The sequence below is a fragment of the Rhynchophorus ferrugineus genome, unplaced genomic scaffold (genome assembly GCF_030347505.1).
Source record: "Rhynchophorus ferrugineus isolate W39M unplaced genomic scaffold, kcgeb_rfMv2 rfM3, whole genome shotgun sequence".
Taxonomy (NCBI): domain Eukaryota; kingdom Metazoa; phylum Arthropoda; class Insecta; order Coleoptera; family Curculionidae; genus Rhynchophorus; species Rhynchophorus ferrugineus.
The window spans coordinates 30,806,620-30,823,913 of record NW_027472582.1 but is presented as its reverse complement, the minus strand read 5'-3'; the positions used below and the strand labels follow the sequence as shown (position 1 = coordinate 30,823,913).

General features: G+C 32.8%; 1 protein-coding gene across 3 annotated transcripts in view; it reads right to left on the bottom strand.

The window, feature by feature from the left end:
• Positions 1-12,738, bottom strand: part of LOC143193584 (uncharacterized) — a 100,308-nt gene extending 87,570 nt beyond the window's left edge. Inside the window, exon 1 of one of the 3 annotated variants that reach the window (XM_076399893.1) lies at positions 12,413-12,738. In XM_076399893.1, coding sequence (XP_076256008.1) covers positions 12,413-12,713 — 301 coding nt within the window. In that variant the 5' untranslated portion in view covers positions 12,714-12,738. The remainder of the gene's footprint in view (positions 1-12,412) is intronic. The other 2 variants (XM_076399890.1, XM_076399889.1) reach the window with 2 other exon arrangements.
• Between the last annotated feature and the right edge of the window lie 4,556 nt (positions 12,739-17,294).

Below are 17,294 nucleotides of genomic sequence, written 5' to 3'. Positions count from 1 at the left end.
ATGTTATATGTTTTATTCTAATTATGGGTAATTTTCTTTTATCATTCTCACGTATTAATGTTTCCGCAAATATTATTTTAACTTCTACATTAATTCTCAAATGGTATTGATATTTGTTGATTATTAGCTTTAAGTAGCTTAGAATTAATTATATTTTTATATTTTATATTATATTTTTAAATATTTGAGGCTACAAAATTATATCATACCTAAGAGATAAAGGGTTTTGACTATAGTGAACAGGGATATTAATGTTTTTAAATGGTCGAGGATTTCTTTTTCTGTTTATTATTGGCTCTAATCCGTGTGTATCATCAGTACTAGTATGTGCTAGAAAATGTTAGCTTTTCCGGTTTTCAATCAGGAACAGATTTTCATATAATGCAGCATATGTTTTCTTACTAATATGGTATATTCCAATGCCAAAGATTACATTCCTTGACGTTCTAAATTGTTTATATTCTTAAGTCGTTAATTGTTTTTATTAATTTTATTTTAAGGATTGTATTAATTCTCGTTGGGCTATTAAATCCTCACCAGATAGGAATAGCAATGGATTTTTCATAAAATCGTACCATCACTAGGTACGAAATGTTTAGTATTTTCCGTCAGAGTTTAATTTAAAAGTTTAGCCCTTTCTTTTGAACAATTTTGCAGGTTTTCTATATAGTTACTAAGTTTTCATCTTATCGAAATATTTACTTAACGGAATTGAATAAGCCGTATAATTGCAAGATAATATTAAAAAATTATAGGAACCGAGTTTTGAATGTATGACGGTTCAATTGTTGTTATCTAATTATATTTTTATGAATACTTCTATATTTAGCACTTTCGTTAAAAATAGCCATGTGTTTATAGAATTGCATAATAATGTATTCAATATTAGAGCCATGAATTGATTGTCAGGAATTTACTTTAGATATTGCAATATATCAGGGGTAACTAACCTTTCAATAAAGTTCCACTTTTTGTCTTAACAGTGTGTCGGAACGACTTGTCATATGCTGAGTCTAAGGTGGAACAAAGAGTGTAGAATGCATACAACGTTTACACACTGATTACACTCCAGCTAGGTTTGGAAGGAAGTATATCAAAAATGGCTTAAAACAGACTTTAAAATATGCAAAATAAATCAATAATCTATATATATAAAAATGAATCATTGTTCGTTAGTTTCGCTAAAACTCGAGAACGGCTGGACCGATTTGGATAATTTTGTCCAGGGGTGGTTTAAAAGTCTAATAAATATGAAAATGCTGGAAATTAAATAAAAAAATTCTTCTTTTTGTTTCTTCTTTGATGTCGATGATCGAATCCGACAATCTACATGCGCGAGAACTTTCTTAACTTCGGTAAGGCTTTATAATAGTGACATTTCATTTATATATTGTGGCGGTGATACTTTAATGTTAAGTGCGCCAGAACTTCTCTCACTTTGATTAATTACAATTTACTTTACTGTTAAGTGCACAAGAACTTTTCTCACTTTGTTTAATTACAATTTACGATGCCAAGGAGAAGACGACTTGACTTAGGTCGTCGCAGTCAATCAAATATACGAAGAGCTACCTCACGTGCTAACCGCACTGATGACCAGAGAGAGACAGATTAAGAAAATAGTCGTATCGCTATCGCGTTTTTTAGAGAGTGACAATAAAGTAGATAGGCTTAGAATTCCAGTTCGTGCACTTCAAACACAACAAGAGCGAGCACGATATAATGAAATTGAGCGATTCCGCAGACACAGTGCTTCTGTGATCCTGGAACGAGCTGCATTCCACTATGACGCGGCATTCGATTATTGTGTCAACAAATCGGTAACCAGTGGGGAAATGACAATAATTTGTAAATATTGCAAGGCTTTAAAATACAGTGGTGAATCTACTGGATTATGTTGTGCTGGAGGCAAAGTAAAATTGCCACAACTGGTCCCACCACCAGATCCTTTACGCTCTATAGTTTTTGGAATTGGAAATGATTCTAAGCACTTCTTGCGCAACATTCAAAAATATAACAGCTGTTTCCAGATGACATCATTTGGCGCTACACATATTATACAGGATAATTTCATGCCCACTTTCCCACAGTTGACCCAAAATTGCATGTAGTAGTTAGTAAACACATGATGCATGGATCTTGCGGAGTTTTCAACTACAATTCACTCTGTATGGCCGACGGCAAGTGTACCAAGCGATACTTAAGAAACCTGATTGCTGAAACCATAACGAGAAATGATGGATAACCATTTTATCATCGGCGATCGGTAGCTCTGAAGGTAAGAGGACAACATATAGAAAATCGTTGGATTGTGCCACACTCGCCAATATTATCCAAAGCGTTTTGAGACTCACATCAATGTGGCCTATTCTAATTCTGTGAAGTCGATAAAATACATATGTAAATATATTAACAAAGGATGCGATATGGCCGTCATCGCTGTAACCAATGACCAGATGGATCGCTGTGTAAGTAGCAACGAAGCAATTTGGCGTATCTTTTAATAAAAATAAATCTTAAAAGGGCCAATCGTTGTAAGTTTGTGGAATCAACTTGGAATTTCCTTGTTTCGCGCATGGACAATTATACGTCGCGAGTTCGCGCGTTGGGAAACCGTCATCTTTGTTTATTTACGCACCACAAAGCAAAACAAAAAATATAGTTTATTAGAAAGCTTTAAATTGATTAACAAACTGTATCATAACTGTGTGTGTCTGTCAATATCTAATTGAAACCTTATAAACAGCCAGTATTTCAGGAAAACTCCGTTTTTTAAGTATGAAACATCATGTGTAATTAATCGAAAATAATAATAAAAATTCATTCATACCGAGCATTTTTTTTAATTAATCACGGATTATTAGGTCTTTTATTTATCGATTGATGCAGTACGAAGTTTGCCGGGTCAGATAGTACTAAATAAAAATACCGTATTTACCAAATTGATCTCTACCATATCATTTAAATAAACTTTTATAAACCTTATATGCTTGTTTCAGTATTTATAGCTTTAAAATAAGAGCCCAAAAATTAGCATTAAGATAATATATGTTGACTAAAATAGTCAGTATAGATATATATTAACGCTTTTATATAGTTTGTATTAAAGTTCATCCGCCATATTGTCAAATAAAATTATGTTGTATATTGTGAAGCTCACAACTCTGTATAGCTGAGAATTTCAACTTTGGAAATCTGTATCTCATATAGTCATTTCATAATATTTGATGAAACTCCATTAACAAATCTTTTTAAAAACTTTAACACTATTTTAAACACAGTGAAACCAGTACAGTTAATATTATACCAAATATAAAACACCATCATGTTATACCAAACACATTGTATAAAACTATATTTATTTCTCATAGAAGTTAACGAAAAATCATATAAAAACAAATTAAATTGTGAAATTGTTAAATACAAAATCCGATTTGATTTATAAGAACAAAAACATAAATAATCGAATATTTAATTACGACAATCAAGGAATTATAAACATTTAGAGATTTATTAATTAATTAGTCTCAATAACCAACTTAAATCTATATAACTCGAATTAACTCATATTTATATAATATACTAATATTTTATTAGAGCATCATATTGAAGTGTTAGCTTCAATAATACCTAGTGAAAGGTTTGAATTTCTAATTTATTTGTAGCTATCGAGTTCAGCTTGTGTAACGAGAAGTAGAAAAAAAAGAAAGTTAGACCTAATCATACAGTCATAATAGTTTGTAGATTAGGGTTATGTTTTGTTATATTTACATTGAACCCTTTTCCATACCACCTATGTGTTCTGGGAGCCTAATCTACGCAGCCAACAATTGTATATGTAGTAATGTCATCATCCACTAGAGAGCAGCGTCATTTTGCTTTTAGCTCTTGTTTCCTTCGTTACAGTTCAAGTTATTTCGATATCACTGTATCATAATAGTCTCTTGTTACTAATTGTGTATCTCTTTCTTGACAAAACTAGATTTAACCATTGAGTTATCCCTAGTGTATTTGTCATATCTGCAAAACACTTAATATTTCTTCTTTTCTCATAGATTTTCTGAACAATTACACACATGTCCATGCACACAGTTATCATACTATTGTCACGTATCAATGACATAATGATATACCATTAGTTGTTTGTACTCCCATCAGCCTGTTTCAATAATTATCAGAAAATGCCACTCAGTCAGTCACTTTCTGACTCATTCCTCAGGTTAATAACTAAGCTGCTAAATTCTAGTATATCTAAAATTTGTTATACTTCTTTAATAAGTCTGATAGAAGTCATCCGAACCAAAGAAGTTTTTGTAAATAGTGCTTCTTTCAACATATCCAGAGAGTTCTTGCTTATATATAATTCTTCACCCATACCAATTCAATTAGGTTGAATATGCAATAATAAGGAGAGATATATAATCTGTGACAATCTGTGGTTCGCATGGTGGTGACACATTGTTGAGCCATCTGATCTGCCGTGTAACTTTTTTAACCCTATTTCTAAAAAAGTAAATTACAAAAAAATTAATGAAACATTTCCTTTATATTTACCAAGTAACAATTTAAAATACACTCTTTAACCTGGTTTCTACAAAACTTAATTTACGTATTGCAAGCTATTCGTTAATTACGGTCTTTGTTGATTCATTTGTTGGGTTGTTTTGCACCAGTGTGTGGAAAAGTTGCATTATCCATAACAAACTAATGCTTCCAATTCATATTTTAAACATATTATGGTTCATATCTCCATGGTAGTCGCTCTTGCACTTACAGGAAAACACCAATATATCTGCAATTATTTATCAATAAATAGTGTAACTAGCAAGACCTAATCTTATGTTTGCCTTTTTCTATAATTTTTTATTATCTTTATGTTAATTCTATAATCATCTTGCCTTGAGTGACCCAATGTTCTATTTTGAAATATTCATTTCTTATCTAAATACACAAATTGAAACAGGTATTTCTTGATTAATATCTTTTATTATTTGATTGATTTAACTTTTAAGAACTATTTATCTTTACTTAATATATTCTAACTATATTATTCACAGAGATAATTAAAACTGTTTCTTAGAATGTACCTCCTATTATATGAAATACCATAAATAAATATTTCTATATTATGTTGGCCTATAATATGATTCCATATAATACAGCTATATACACTGCATATATGTCAAACCTAGTAGTAAATGTTTACCTTTCTCCATCAACTTTTATTGTTTTCATGTTATTGTTATTATCATCTTGTCTCGAGTAACTTAATATTCCATTTTCAAGTTTTTTTGTCTTATATAAGTACACACATTGAAATAATAGGTATTCCTTGATTGTATTATATCTTTTTAAAAATTGTAGTAACTGCAATGTCTGAAAGCTCTATTAGACGTCTCGTGGGTTTTATCTTTAAAACATTGAAATTCTAGTTTTTCTAACATTTTGTGAAACGGTGTTCTATATACTTCAAAGGGCTGCATATTTCTAAGTTCCTAGGATATTTTTCAGGTTAACAGTTTCCTCAAAAATAATTTTATTAAATTATGCCTGTTATATTGTTCAATTCTTGAGATATTTTAGTCATAGTACCCATATTATTATTTAAGGCAGCTGTAGCAGGCTAAACATATTTACAATAAAAAGCGCAGCAACTTAGTATTTAACAGTTTCGACACATACCTCTCTATAGCGTGTAACTGGCAAGAACGGTCCTTCACTATCACGTTGCTGTTTGAAGTAACTGGTTAGAGATACAATCGGTTCTTCGGCATTTTTAACCAGCCTAATAATAAGCAGCGATTTGAAATTTATTAAAAAAGCAAAGCGTTAAAAGAACGTTTACTTGAAGAAATTGATTTCTTAACCGGACTACCTTCGTAGGCTGATTCGGTTATATGATTAAACATATCAGACAGCTTTTTTTATCTCTTCTTAACTAGAATGAAATGAAAAGGAAATTATTGGCTGATTTTAAAATGAATTTACAAATTGCGATAGGCAATACATTATTATTCTTGATCTTGATGAAGTGAGGTCATTGTTATTTTGAATAGACTATATCATTTGTAATGCTTTTACGAGTAGTACCATAATGAATACAGTATCCGTGCGGGTTTCAATTCGCATTTAGTTTTGAGAGGAACCTATAATTTTTCGACTGAATCTGCCATTTTCAGGTATTGTGTCTCGTGGGCGTAGTTGAGATTCTGTTGAAATGTAGTCGAAAAATTATAAGTTCTTCTAAGAAATACACAATGGACAAGCACGGATGACAGTCCGGCATATACACCTTCACGACTAGTACTTTACTTATTGTGAAGCGTCCTCAAATTGATTTATTATTAACTCATTACCGGATTCCATCATCGATTCTTAATTAGCTATAACTGATCACTTTTCACAGATTGCATATCGTTGGTATCGTTATCTCGTTTCGGTGAATTTATCACTAACGTATAACGGGTGAAACAACAGCGACACGTACTTTATAATGTTCACGAGTTGAACTATTTTTTTCTCCTTTTCTTGTTTAAAAACTGCTAGACATAGAATCGTACCATAAGTGTATGAATATGAATTCTACGTTTCATATAATTTTAAATTTAAGACTTGTAGATGTAACCCTAAACAAAATACGATACGCTACTGTAAGGGAAATATTTTTAATGAGGCAAATAATTGTCATTTGAAACATTCTATACACTAACTGGCCTAGCACCATCGGAAAATCGGGGCACCTGAAGGCGTCAAAATTGGCACAGCTAAAACTAATATGGAGAAAAAAATTTTAGGCATAAAATATTTAGCAGAATATGTTATGCAACCAGGAATAGCTGTCAGATCGGTAACAAAATATATAAACAAATATTTTAGACTGTGACGAACACCTTTAGTCAGCTCCAACTGCTCGAATTCCAAAGCTTTGAATCGAAAAACAAATCCCTAAATTTTGCAATTGAAACGACATTAAAACGGTGTTATCTGAGTATGTTAAAACATTCTTAAACGAAGTTATTTAATTTTAAGCAGTTATTTAAAATTGCGTAGTCACTTCGGTTATTTCCCTATTGTAGGGATTTCCGTATTACAGAATTATGGCAAGTTTGGATAAAATCAATTAAGAATAGTATAATCACGTAAAGTTATTTAAAATTTTCTGTAGAGAAAAAAAATTGCGAATGGACCAATTGGAAGAATGTGTGCTTTATCGGAAGCTATATATGGCTGTGAAAGAAAAACCGGATATATATAATTCCTGCATGGATTAACAAGAATGACGAGAATCGTCTGTCCTCTTTGTTTACAAGATATTGCGATTTTCAGAATCATATTTTGATATAATTTGGTATCTGGTGAACAGAGCACAGCTGAGAAAAATTGTTCCTGCTTATTATATCACATTGTACTATAGGTATTTCTAAAGGTTAGTAAGAGTTTTCCGTACATTTTAGTAGTATTAACTTATAATTTACTTCAGTCTTCATTAGTAAATCTATTTTACGACAAAACACTAACTGAATATTGCAGGTATTTTTTTTTCATTTGTTAGTGATGTTAGTTGTTATGTGGGACATAACACAAAGTAGAAAACAGTAGATAAATAAAAACCTTAGAAAGCAAATTAAAGATGAGCTATTTCCTAGGGTGAGATTGAAGAGTGGACTAAATAAGCAAAGAACGATGCCAATTCATTTAAAAATTTAGGTAAAGAAATTATTCTTTTAATCAGCCTGGTTTATTTACTGTTTTGCAAGATATATTTTAAGTATATTTATTGTTTTGGCAATATATATTTTAGCTGAGAAATATGGCTAAAAGATAAATACTCTATTAATATATAAATAAATTATTGAATATACGCATTAGTTAAAAAGATACCAACTACATAGTTTACATAGATGGAGAAATAGAAAAAATTTAACAGTATATAAGTAAACATTTTCAATCATTGATAAATATTAAGGTCTTTAAGGACTAAAGCAATGATATATGCGACTATAGGAAATTTTATTTTCTGAACCTTATATCAATTATCTTTATGACTTATTTTATAGATTTTTGTTTTATTAAAATTTTATTTGATACTGTTTTAATATAACAGGTCAATTGACACAAGCTCCTGGCCTGACACATAGATGGCACTACTAGAACTAAATATATATATTTATTAGTTAGCCCTAAACCTCAAAAGATGCTTGTATAAATTTGACAGCTGTCGGATCATTAGTTTGTGAATTATAACATTTTGAGTAAAGCAACTTTTGTTATTTTGAAAAAATTGATAAAAAGGAAATTCGCGAATTGATAAAATATTGCTTTTTGAAGGGAAAAAATATAGTTGAAGCAAAAGCTTCACTTGATGCCAAGTGTCGGGACACTACCCCAGGAAAATCAACCATCAAGGATTGGTATGCTAAGTTTAGACGTGGTGAAATGAGCACCGAAGACGGTGAACGCAATGAACCCAAAAGAGGTTGTTACCGACGAGAAGATTTAAAAAATCCACAAAATTATTTTGGGTAACCGTAAATTCGAATCGGATGAAATAGCAGACACTATAAAGATATCAACTGAATGTGTACATCATATCATTCACGAATATTTGGGTATGAGAAAGCTCTATGCAAAGTGGGTACCGCGCGAGCTCACTTTTGGCCAAAAACAACGACGAGTTAATGATTCGGAGCAGTGTTTGAAGATGATCAGGCGTAATAAACCCCAGCATGATAAACCCGTGAGTTTTGGTGTGGATATGTGACAATGGATGAAACAAGCCAAATCGACAGTCATCCAAGGGGACTGCAAATGAAGAACCCGCTTCAAAGCGTGGGAAAACGCAACAGTCGGCTGGCAAGGTTATGGCGGTCTGTATTTTGGGATGCGCATGGAATAATTTTCATTGACTACCTTGAAAAAGGAAGGACCATCAACATCGACTATTTGAAGGATAAAATCGCCGAAAACCGGCCGCATTTGAAAAGAAAAGAAGGAGCTGCTTCACTAAGACAATGCACCGTGTCGCAAGTCAGTGAATACGATAGCAAAAATGCATGAATTAGGTTTCGAATTGCTTCCTCACCACCGCCTCTCTAGATCTGGTCTCTAGCGACTATTTCCTTTTCGCAGATCCCAAAAGAATGCTCGCTGGGAAGAAATGTTCGTCGAATGAAGAGGTGATCGCCGCAACTGAGGCCTATTTTGAATTAAAGGACAAATCGTACTACAAAAATGGTATCGAAAAGTAGGAGGATCGCTATTTTGCCAAAAAAGATATGTTTTACTATTGTAGGCCGGGAACTTTTCAATTGAATTGTTATACACAGCTAAAAATATGTAGTTTTGACCATATTTGATTATCGCGAAAATGTTTTCGTGGTATGCACATTTGACAGACCTCAACATAATTGAACCGTTATGGAGAATTTTGCAGCAGAGAATAGGGAGTAGATTTTCATTTCCGATATTATTGAGGCAATTGGAGGACGTTTTGTTACAAGAATTGGAAACTATTCAGACGTTTTGTGAATCAATTCTAGAATTTCAGATGCTTTACAAGCAAATGGTGGCTTAGTACCTCATTAATAGATACATATTAATAGATACATATTAATCATAACACATGTAAGCACCTAATATTTTAAACAGAGGGGATCGATGTTGGTAGTTGCTAATAATGCTAAGTAATACTTGTTACTTATGTTAAACCACCATGCCAAGTTATACGATTAACCTGCCCATTCAAATGACGAAACTTTATTTTTGGGTTAATATTTGTGTCACTATGAAAAGCCCTTACGAAAGTTCACACGAGTTAACCGAGTTAACGAGTTAACACCAATTCACACGAGGTACATCAGGTGGCAATGCATCAACAGTATATTTCTGACGGTTTAATTTTAAATCGGACCCCTACAAGCCTTTAGGCCACCACCATTACATCTATATTAAATTCAAAGCTCGGCAATGCTGGTTCCCGCCAATAACAGATCACCACGATGACATCTCTTTTCTTCCAACCTTGCCTAAAAAGCAATATTACACGCTTTAAACAGTTTGACAGACGCATACTACATTATCCCATTATCTTTTTGGATGTTTCAAAAGCTTTCGATCAAGTATGGTACAATGGTCTAATCTTCAAACAGAATCAGCTTGGTCTACCGAATGGTCTAATTTCCCTGATTGATTCATACTTGGGCGGTAGGTCATTTCAAGTGAGGATCTGTGACACAGTCTCCACTCGAAAACAGATCTACGCAGGAGTTCTGCAAGGTGGTCAACTACACACAGCCCTGTTCAACCTTTATATGGCTGATTTCACACTCTACAAATATTCCCACACAGCATTTTATGCAGATGACACAGCATTTTTTACCACCGGTTATAGTCCTGACGCCATCCGCGACAAATTTCAAGCCCAGCTGAACCAAGCGAATGCGTGGTACAAATTCTGCCAGCTGTAGATTAGTCGGAGGCCAAAACTCAGGACTTTCTGTTCCAACGCAATAAGAAGTTCCGCGCTTATCGCCTCCAAATCGATAAAGTCCCTATCCCCTGGCTCCAGAAGGTATTATACCTCGGTCTTCAGTTCAACCGTAGATGGTAGTCAGCTCAAATCCAGCACGCTATTTGAAAAGGCAATGGCGTGAACAGTCTACTATTCCCACTGCTCCGTAGAAAAATAAAACCTCATTCCCCCAGAAAGCCACTCTGCTAGTCCGTCCTGTCTGCCTTTACGGAGCACAGGTTTGAAACAGGTGTGGCACAGGTATGTCTCTTAGATACAACTTAAACTACTAGTGTTCCAATCCAAAAAAGCCCGTTTCTCAATGCCCCATGGTTTATAATGAACGTCAAGACTCACCTACAATCAAGCATCCCGCTCGTAAAGAGTTTCATGAACATTCTCAGTCTAAGGTTCTCCGTAAACGCCTTAGAACATGATAGATAACTAACTACCACAATCCCAGTCGTATCCCAGGGTCGGTGTCACCCACAAAACGAAGTGCTCTATCCCGAATCCGAAGCGACATCATCAAAAGACCATTCGGTTCTAGCTGGTCATTCTGGAATAACAAAAAAGTCTTCTTCTCTTTTTTCTGTCCCCTTGTACCGTACCACTTTCATAGCTCTTCCGTACTTCCTTTACCTAACCTAATATCCTGTCCATCCTCCCGTCGAACACATGTAGTATTTAACACATAAAATAAACAAGTTTTTATTGAACCAGTGTTTTCTGTTCCCGTGCGAATTCCTTCCACAAAAATGGTGGTGAGTGTTACGATAAAAAGTCGCGTCGACAGCCACATATTCCGACCGACAAACGAACATTCCTCCACATTCGTACTTATTCAGCTATTAACAATAAGTTACGAACCAAATAATAATGCGGACTACAATGTGATTTCAACTATACTACTTGCCACATAGCATACGTCACAGTGGACATACTGCTTGAATGAACTTTTATTCAGGCATGATTGGTTCTTATTTATAAAAACTTATATATTCATTTCAATTCACACAAATACATGATTATGAAATATTAGTAATTGCCTCTTACTTTTAAAAACTATTATTTATCATTTTGGGTTTATCAGCAGTGCTTGCACTTTTATCGGAAACTACGGTTATACAAACTTATAGATCAGCGTTTGGAAATCATATACCTTTAAACATTTATAATTATTTATAATGCTCACAGATAGTCTTATTGAATAGATGAACATGAAGTTAACGTTAAGATTGCCAATTGTTATTGATATCTATATCCGTATAAGCTTCGTATACGCCTAGAAAGTGAATATAAACATTAATAGATAATGATGAGTAGATAGTGACTGATGGGCAGTGGGAAGCCCCTATTGCATACTGTAGATAGTGACTGATGGGCAGTGGGAAGCCCCTATTGCATACTGAAAATTATAATAACAAATTCCTGTTATCTGTGATATAAATTGATAAATATAAATATGCCCCTTTAAAAATAGATTATTTTGAATCGATATTTCTAACGTATGTTCTGTTAATATTTTCAAAAAATCGCGTTTACTATTAAGCTATTAAACAATCATTCATTGTATTTAATCTAATAAGTGTTGCACAATTTTCTGAATAATATTCCCTGATGTGTAACTATCGAGAAAAAAGTTTTTGATAAGAGCCCTAACATTAATTAAAACATAATTTGTAATATTTAAAATTGAACGCGTACTTCAGGCGTTTTTGTTATACATTCTATATTAGATTTTGTTTGTTCTTTGGTTATAATTAGTCAATATTTCAATAGTTACAATGTGAAATAGTATATTCGAATATTCTATTTACATTAATCTTTGAATTCACTGCATTCAAAGTAAAGTCCAGCTAATATTTTTCTAATTAAGTAAAATATCAATTAATTATTTACCTGGTTTAATTTCTGCTTTTGTTCTGGTTTTACCTGAATGGGGAGTGTGTTGTTTTCTCTCATCATGTCCCTTTCTGACAGTGTTTAAATCAGTTGTGTTAACTCGACTTGAAGAATGAGAAATAGTTTTTGTTTTGTCCAAGTCTGTTCTAACTGTCACATTTTTCGGGTTTTTATTAGATACATTTTTAGACATTCTTTCATAAAAGTTTTTCAAATGCCTCACATTGTCACTACATGAGACAGATTTTTGTATTTCACCTTGATCCATGTTCATTAAAACACTAACAAACTGAAACATTTAATAGAACCGTTATCAATTGCAGTGCTCGCATCTGCCTTATCAAATCAAATATATTGCATATCATACATTGTGGCAATAATTACTGAAAGCAGACCAATGTATGTAATCTAAAATAGTACGTTTTTCGATCTATTCCCGTTAATACCTCGTATAGTTCAGAAAGTATTCAGAAAGCCATCTATAACCGCCACGTATACTCCCAAAATAATATTAATGTATTTTCTATGGTATACGCAATGGATCTCAAAAACTATAAATTACACAAGGCACAAGTAGTACTGATAATAATATTAGTAATACTGGATTGTTAGCAGCTGTTTAGCCAATATGTTATCTGAAGTTTACATAATAATTCAAACAATTTGCATCATCCAATTTTACTGTAACTGCCTTCTGCAGACTACGAGGAAAGAAACAATAGGTGTATGTAGTTCGTTCAATAAAACAGTGAACTCAGGCCACCTGAATTGATGATGTCGAAACGCCGCACCAACTTGAGTGTTAGTTCAATTTGGCCTTGACATAGAACAAAATAACCATATACAATACATATATATACAATATATACAATATAACCATCCTAACATGTAGAAGATCACTTCAGTAGATACTATTCTAACTTATTTTAAAGTCTATCTTAACTTATTCTAATGACTATTCTAACTTATTCTAGAACTTATTAAATTTCACTCTATGTGTCTATTAACCAGTTCGTATAGTTGTTTGCGTTTGAGAGTATGCACTTCACTGTCATCGCGCACGTTTAACTATTTGGCGAGTGCATTAGGATGCACTAATAGTCTTTCAGAGTACTTCGCACTAGTACTTCGAATCACACTCGTTATGGGTTCTATGGGGATATCGCGTTGAATCAGTTTTGTTGGACACGTAATATGGAAAATTTATTTTTTTATGTACTTTAAGCCATTCCTTAATTACATTGCCTTTGTTGATGCAATTTTTGGGACCCGGAGTAATAATAGGAGCCGATTTGAAATTTATTAAAATATAGCATTACAACAATATTTGCCGGTTTTTAACCCGTAATTATAATATTTTGAAGAATTATGCAGATGTTTGACAACAGGACGACTTTGGAAGGCTGATTCGGTTAGATGTTCGAACATATTAGATAGCATTCTGTCTCTATTAAATAGAATAAAGGGAGAAATAAAATATTGTCTGAATAAAACGAATTTATATTTTGCGACAGGCACATATTGATGACGTGGTTGAAGATTTATCGTAGACACTTCATAGGAGGTGTCTGAAAATTAAGGTTTTAACCATTGAAAATGCAGACAATTCTGACAATGAAGCAATACTCGTATCAGCAGAAAATACAAAAACATTTTCAGTTACACTAAAGGTTCACCAAGTTAACAGAACTGTATTTCTTCCCCTTGATTTGGTAATACAAGATTCAGGGTATTTCTACGATTTGGTTATTTCATTACTAACAGCTCTTTGGATATTAAAATTCTAATAATTAATAATTATATAATGAATATATAAAGTTGATTCTCCCCTGACCACTTAAAAATCAATATAAAATAATTAAGTTCACTGGATATCTTACATATATGCACAAATCAGTCGTTTCATTAAACATATTAAATAATTTGATTCAAAATTTAACATTAATATCGTGCAGCTTTTCTAAAAGAACAAGTAGATCTTCGAACAATGAATATACTAAATCAGTCAATAGTATGAAATGAAAATTGAATTCAACAATTAGTTTAAATTGTTGTTTGCATTTGTACTTACTCACACTTCGCATTTTCATGATAGTAGTTGAATGAAAATACGAGTTAATATATACAATTTCAATACACAGGGATCTTTCACGTTGATTTGTTCTACGTAAGCTTTTGATCCTCATTTTCGGTTACGCTTTTTGTATTTGAAAAAAAAATTCGCCGTCCTTTAATTTTTGAAAGTATTAGCAACAATTTATTTCGCTTAATTCATCTTTCGCAAGTTATTTTAAAGCCTTATATATTTCCGATTTTAAATAAAAATAAAAATTCTTAGTAAAATAACATTGTTTGGTGAAATCACGAAGTATCTATATAAACAACTGTTAAACAACCTAACTTAACTCGTAAATTAAATGGTTTTGTCGTATTGTTCAGGTAGTAAGTATATACAGACGCTAATCATAGAATTCTCACAATTATATTTTCGATATTCCTTACTTTTGTTGTTTGATTTTAAGAAATCTGCTGCCGAAACTCTTGAAACATATCTTATAATATATTCCATTTTTCGGCATTAGTTTGAACGATTTAATATCGATGATTTTTATGTTAATGATAAAGCACTGACTAGACGAGTTTGAACAGTTTTAAGACTTTTAGGCTGATTAGCAGTTGATAAGTTTACTGTTTTGTAAACAACTTTACATCCAATAGCAATTATCGAAATTGAGAGAAAATTACTACCAGATTTGACCAGATTTGAAAATGCCATTTGAGCCGCTTTAACATCGAGATTTCATTGTTCTCCGGTCAAAAAAGAAGAGTTTTTTGTAACGTAATCTGACTGGCGATTAAAAATAGAACTGCGATAATAGCAAGCCTAAAATATTACTGGAATAATAATTGCTTGTTAATAATAGTTTGTTGAGCATTCATAATGATAAACAAGGCGTAATGTATTGCGACCTGAATGAATATGTTATTCCAAATGCCTAGCGTTATTAATTGAATAAAATTGAACAGTCAGACAAAGTCAAACTCTTGTATGTTATCGATCAGAGAACGTGTGAAGGATACGATAGTTCAAACAGTTCTGCCACATCACGCCTACCCACGATACATAGTACCTTCTGAATTGCTTTGTTCTTGTTCAGGTTGCCAAAATAAAACTTGGCTAGTTCACGGTTTCGAAATCCAAACCAACATCGTAATTCAAGTTGTCGAAAATGATAGAAAAAATATTTTGGTATAATTTATATTGTACCAATCTTTCTCAATAAATGAGAATTTTAAGTGACTAAAATTATTATACAACGTGGGACAAAAGTCCCGCTACCATTTTGATTGCCTATAACTTTATTCAAAGAAAAGATAAGTAGGTTTGGTTTTCATAAAAGTTTATTTGGCCTTTACGTTTATTTCTTCTCGTTATGATTGAAATATTATATCGGTTAAGTGGTGACCGCAATTCGCTATGCAACTTTATGCACTTTTTAAGGCATTTTTCAGGACACCCTGCAACATCTGAGGCTGAATTTCTTCAATTTCGTGACGAATATTGTCTTTAAGATGTTGAATTGTTTGGGGATTAATCACATACATTTTTGATTTTGAAAAAAAAAACAATAAGAAAATGTCTGGTGTTGTTAAATCCGGAGATCTGGCTGGTCATGCTAAATTGCCACTTCGCGAAATTAATCTTGGTGGAAAAACGTCATTCAATTATTGAATTGTTGAAGGAGCTGTGTGTGCTGTGGCCCCATCTTGCTAAAACCACATGTCCTCTATTCCTTCGTCCTTTCATTTTAGGCACAAGAATATTTCGAATAATGTCTTGATACTGTTTAGCAGTAACAGTAACTGCAACAACTTGGTTATTTTCAAAAAAAAATAGTGACCAATGATGTTTTCAGCAGGAATACCACACCATACAGTTGTTTTTGGTGGATGCAATGATGTTTCATGAATTAATTGAGGATTCTGTGTTCTCCAAATCTGACTGGTCTGTTTATTGACGTGGCCACTGAGAAGAAAATGGGCTTCATCGCTCAATATCAATTTTGATGAAAAATCTTCAATTTCACCTGACAGCCTTAGGATTGTTTTATTCAACCCGTTGATCAGGACCTATTGGTAATAATTTTTGGATTTTAATTGAATTTTGTAAGGGAACATTTTCAAATCAGATTTTAAAATGAACCTTAAACTGCATGCAGAAATGTGTAACTGGGAACCACGTCTCCAAATTGATGTTTCTTGAGTTGCAACACTATCGCGCACCAGAATCATATTTTCAATGTTTGGAGACGTCCGTTGTCTTCTAGAACGAGGTCCGCCTGCTGTCGTACCGTAATGTCTAAAATTGGCATGTAAACGATAAATTGTGGTTTTGTAAGACACACTTAGGATATTTTTGGCGTAATTTCCGCTGAGTGGCAATAATGGAAGGATTATTTTCAAAAAATATTATCACTATTTCTGCTCGTTCTTATTGCGTATATTTATTCATAATAAAATTTGGACGTCTACACAATAAATGGTTAAAGCGAAACTGAGCTGAACATCACATAACCAAGATGAGTTGCAATCAAAATGGTTGCGGGACTTCTGCTCCACCATATACCTTCCAAATTGTTTAAGAATTTCATTGATTGTGAGGCGTCTCTTCTCTTCCTTTCATAATTTCTACATATGTTTTTAAAAATTGTACATTTTAATCTCACATCGTCTTTTTATAAATTTTCTATCGTCATATTTTTTATTTCGAACTTTTTCAATTAACCTGTGGACGTTCAATCTCTCAATGTCAATGTCAATGTCTCTGGGTTCAATGTCGTTTCAAGTTTAATGTCTTTGAATTTGAACATTTATATCT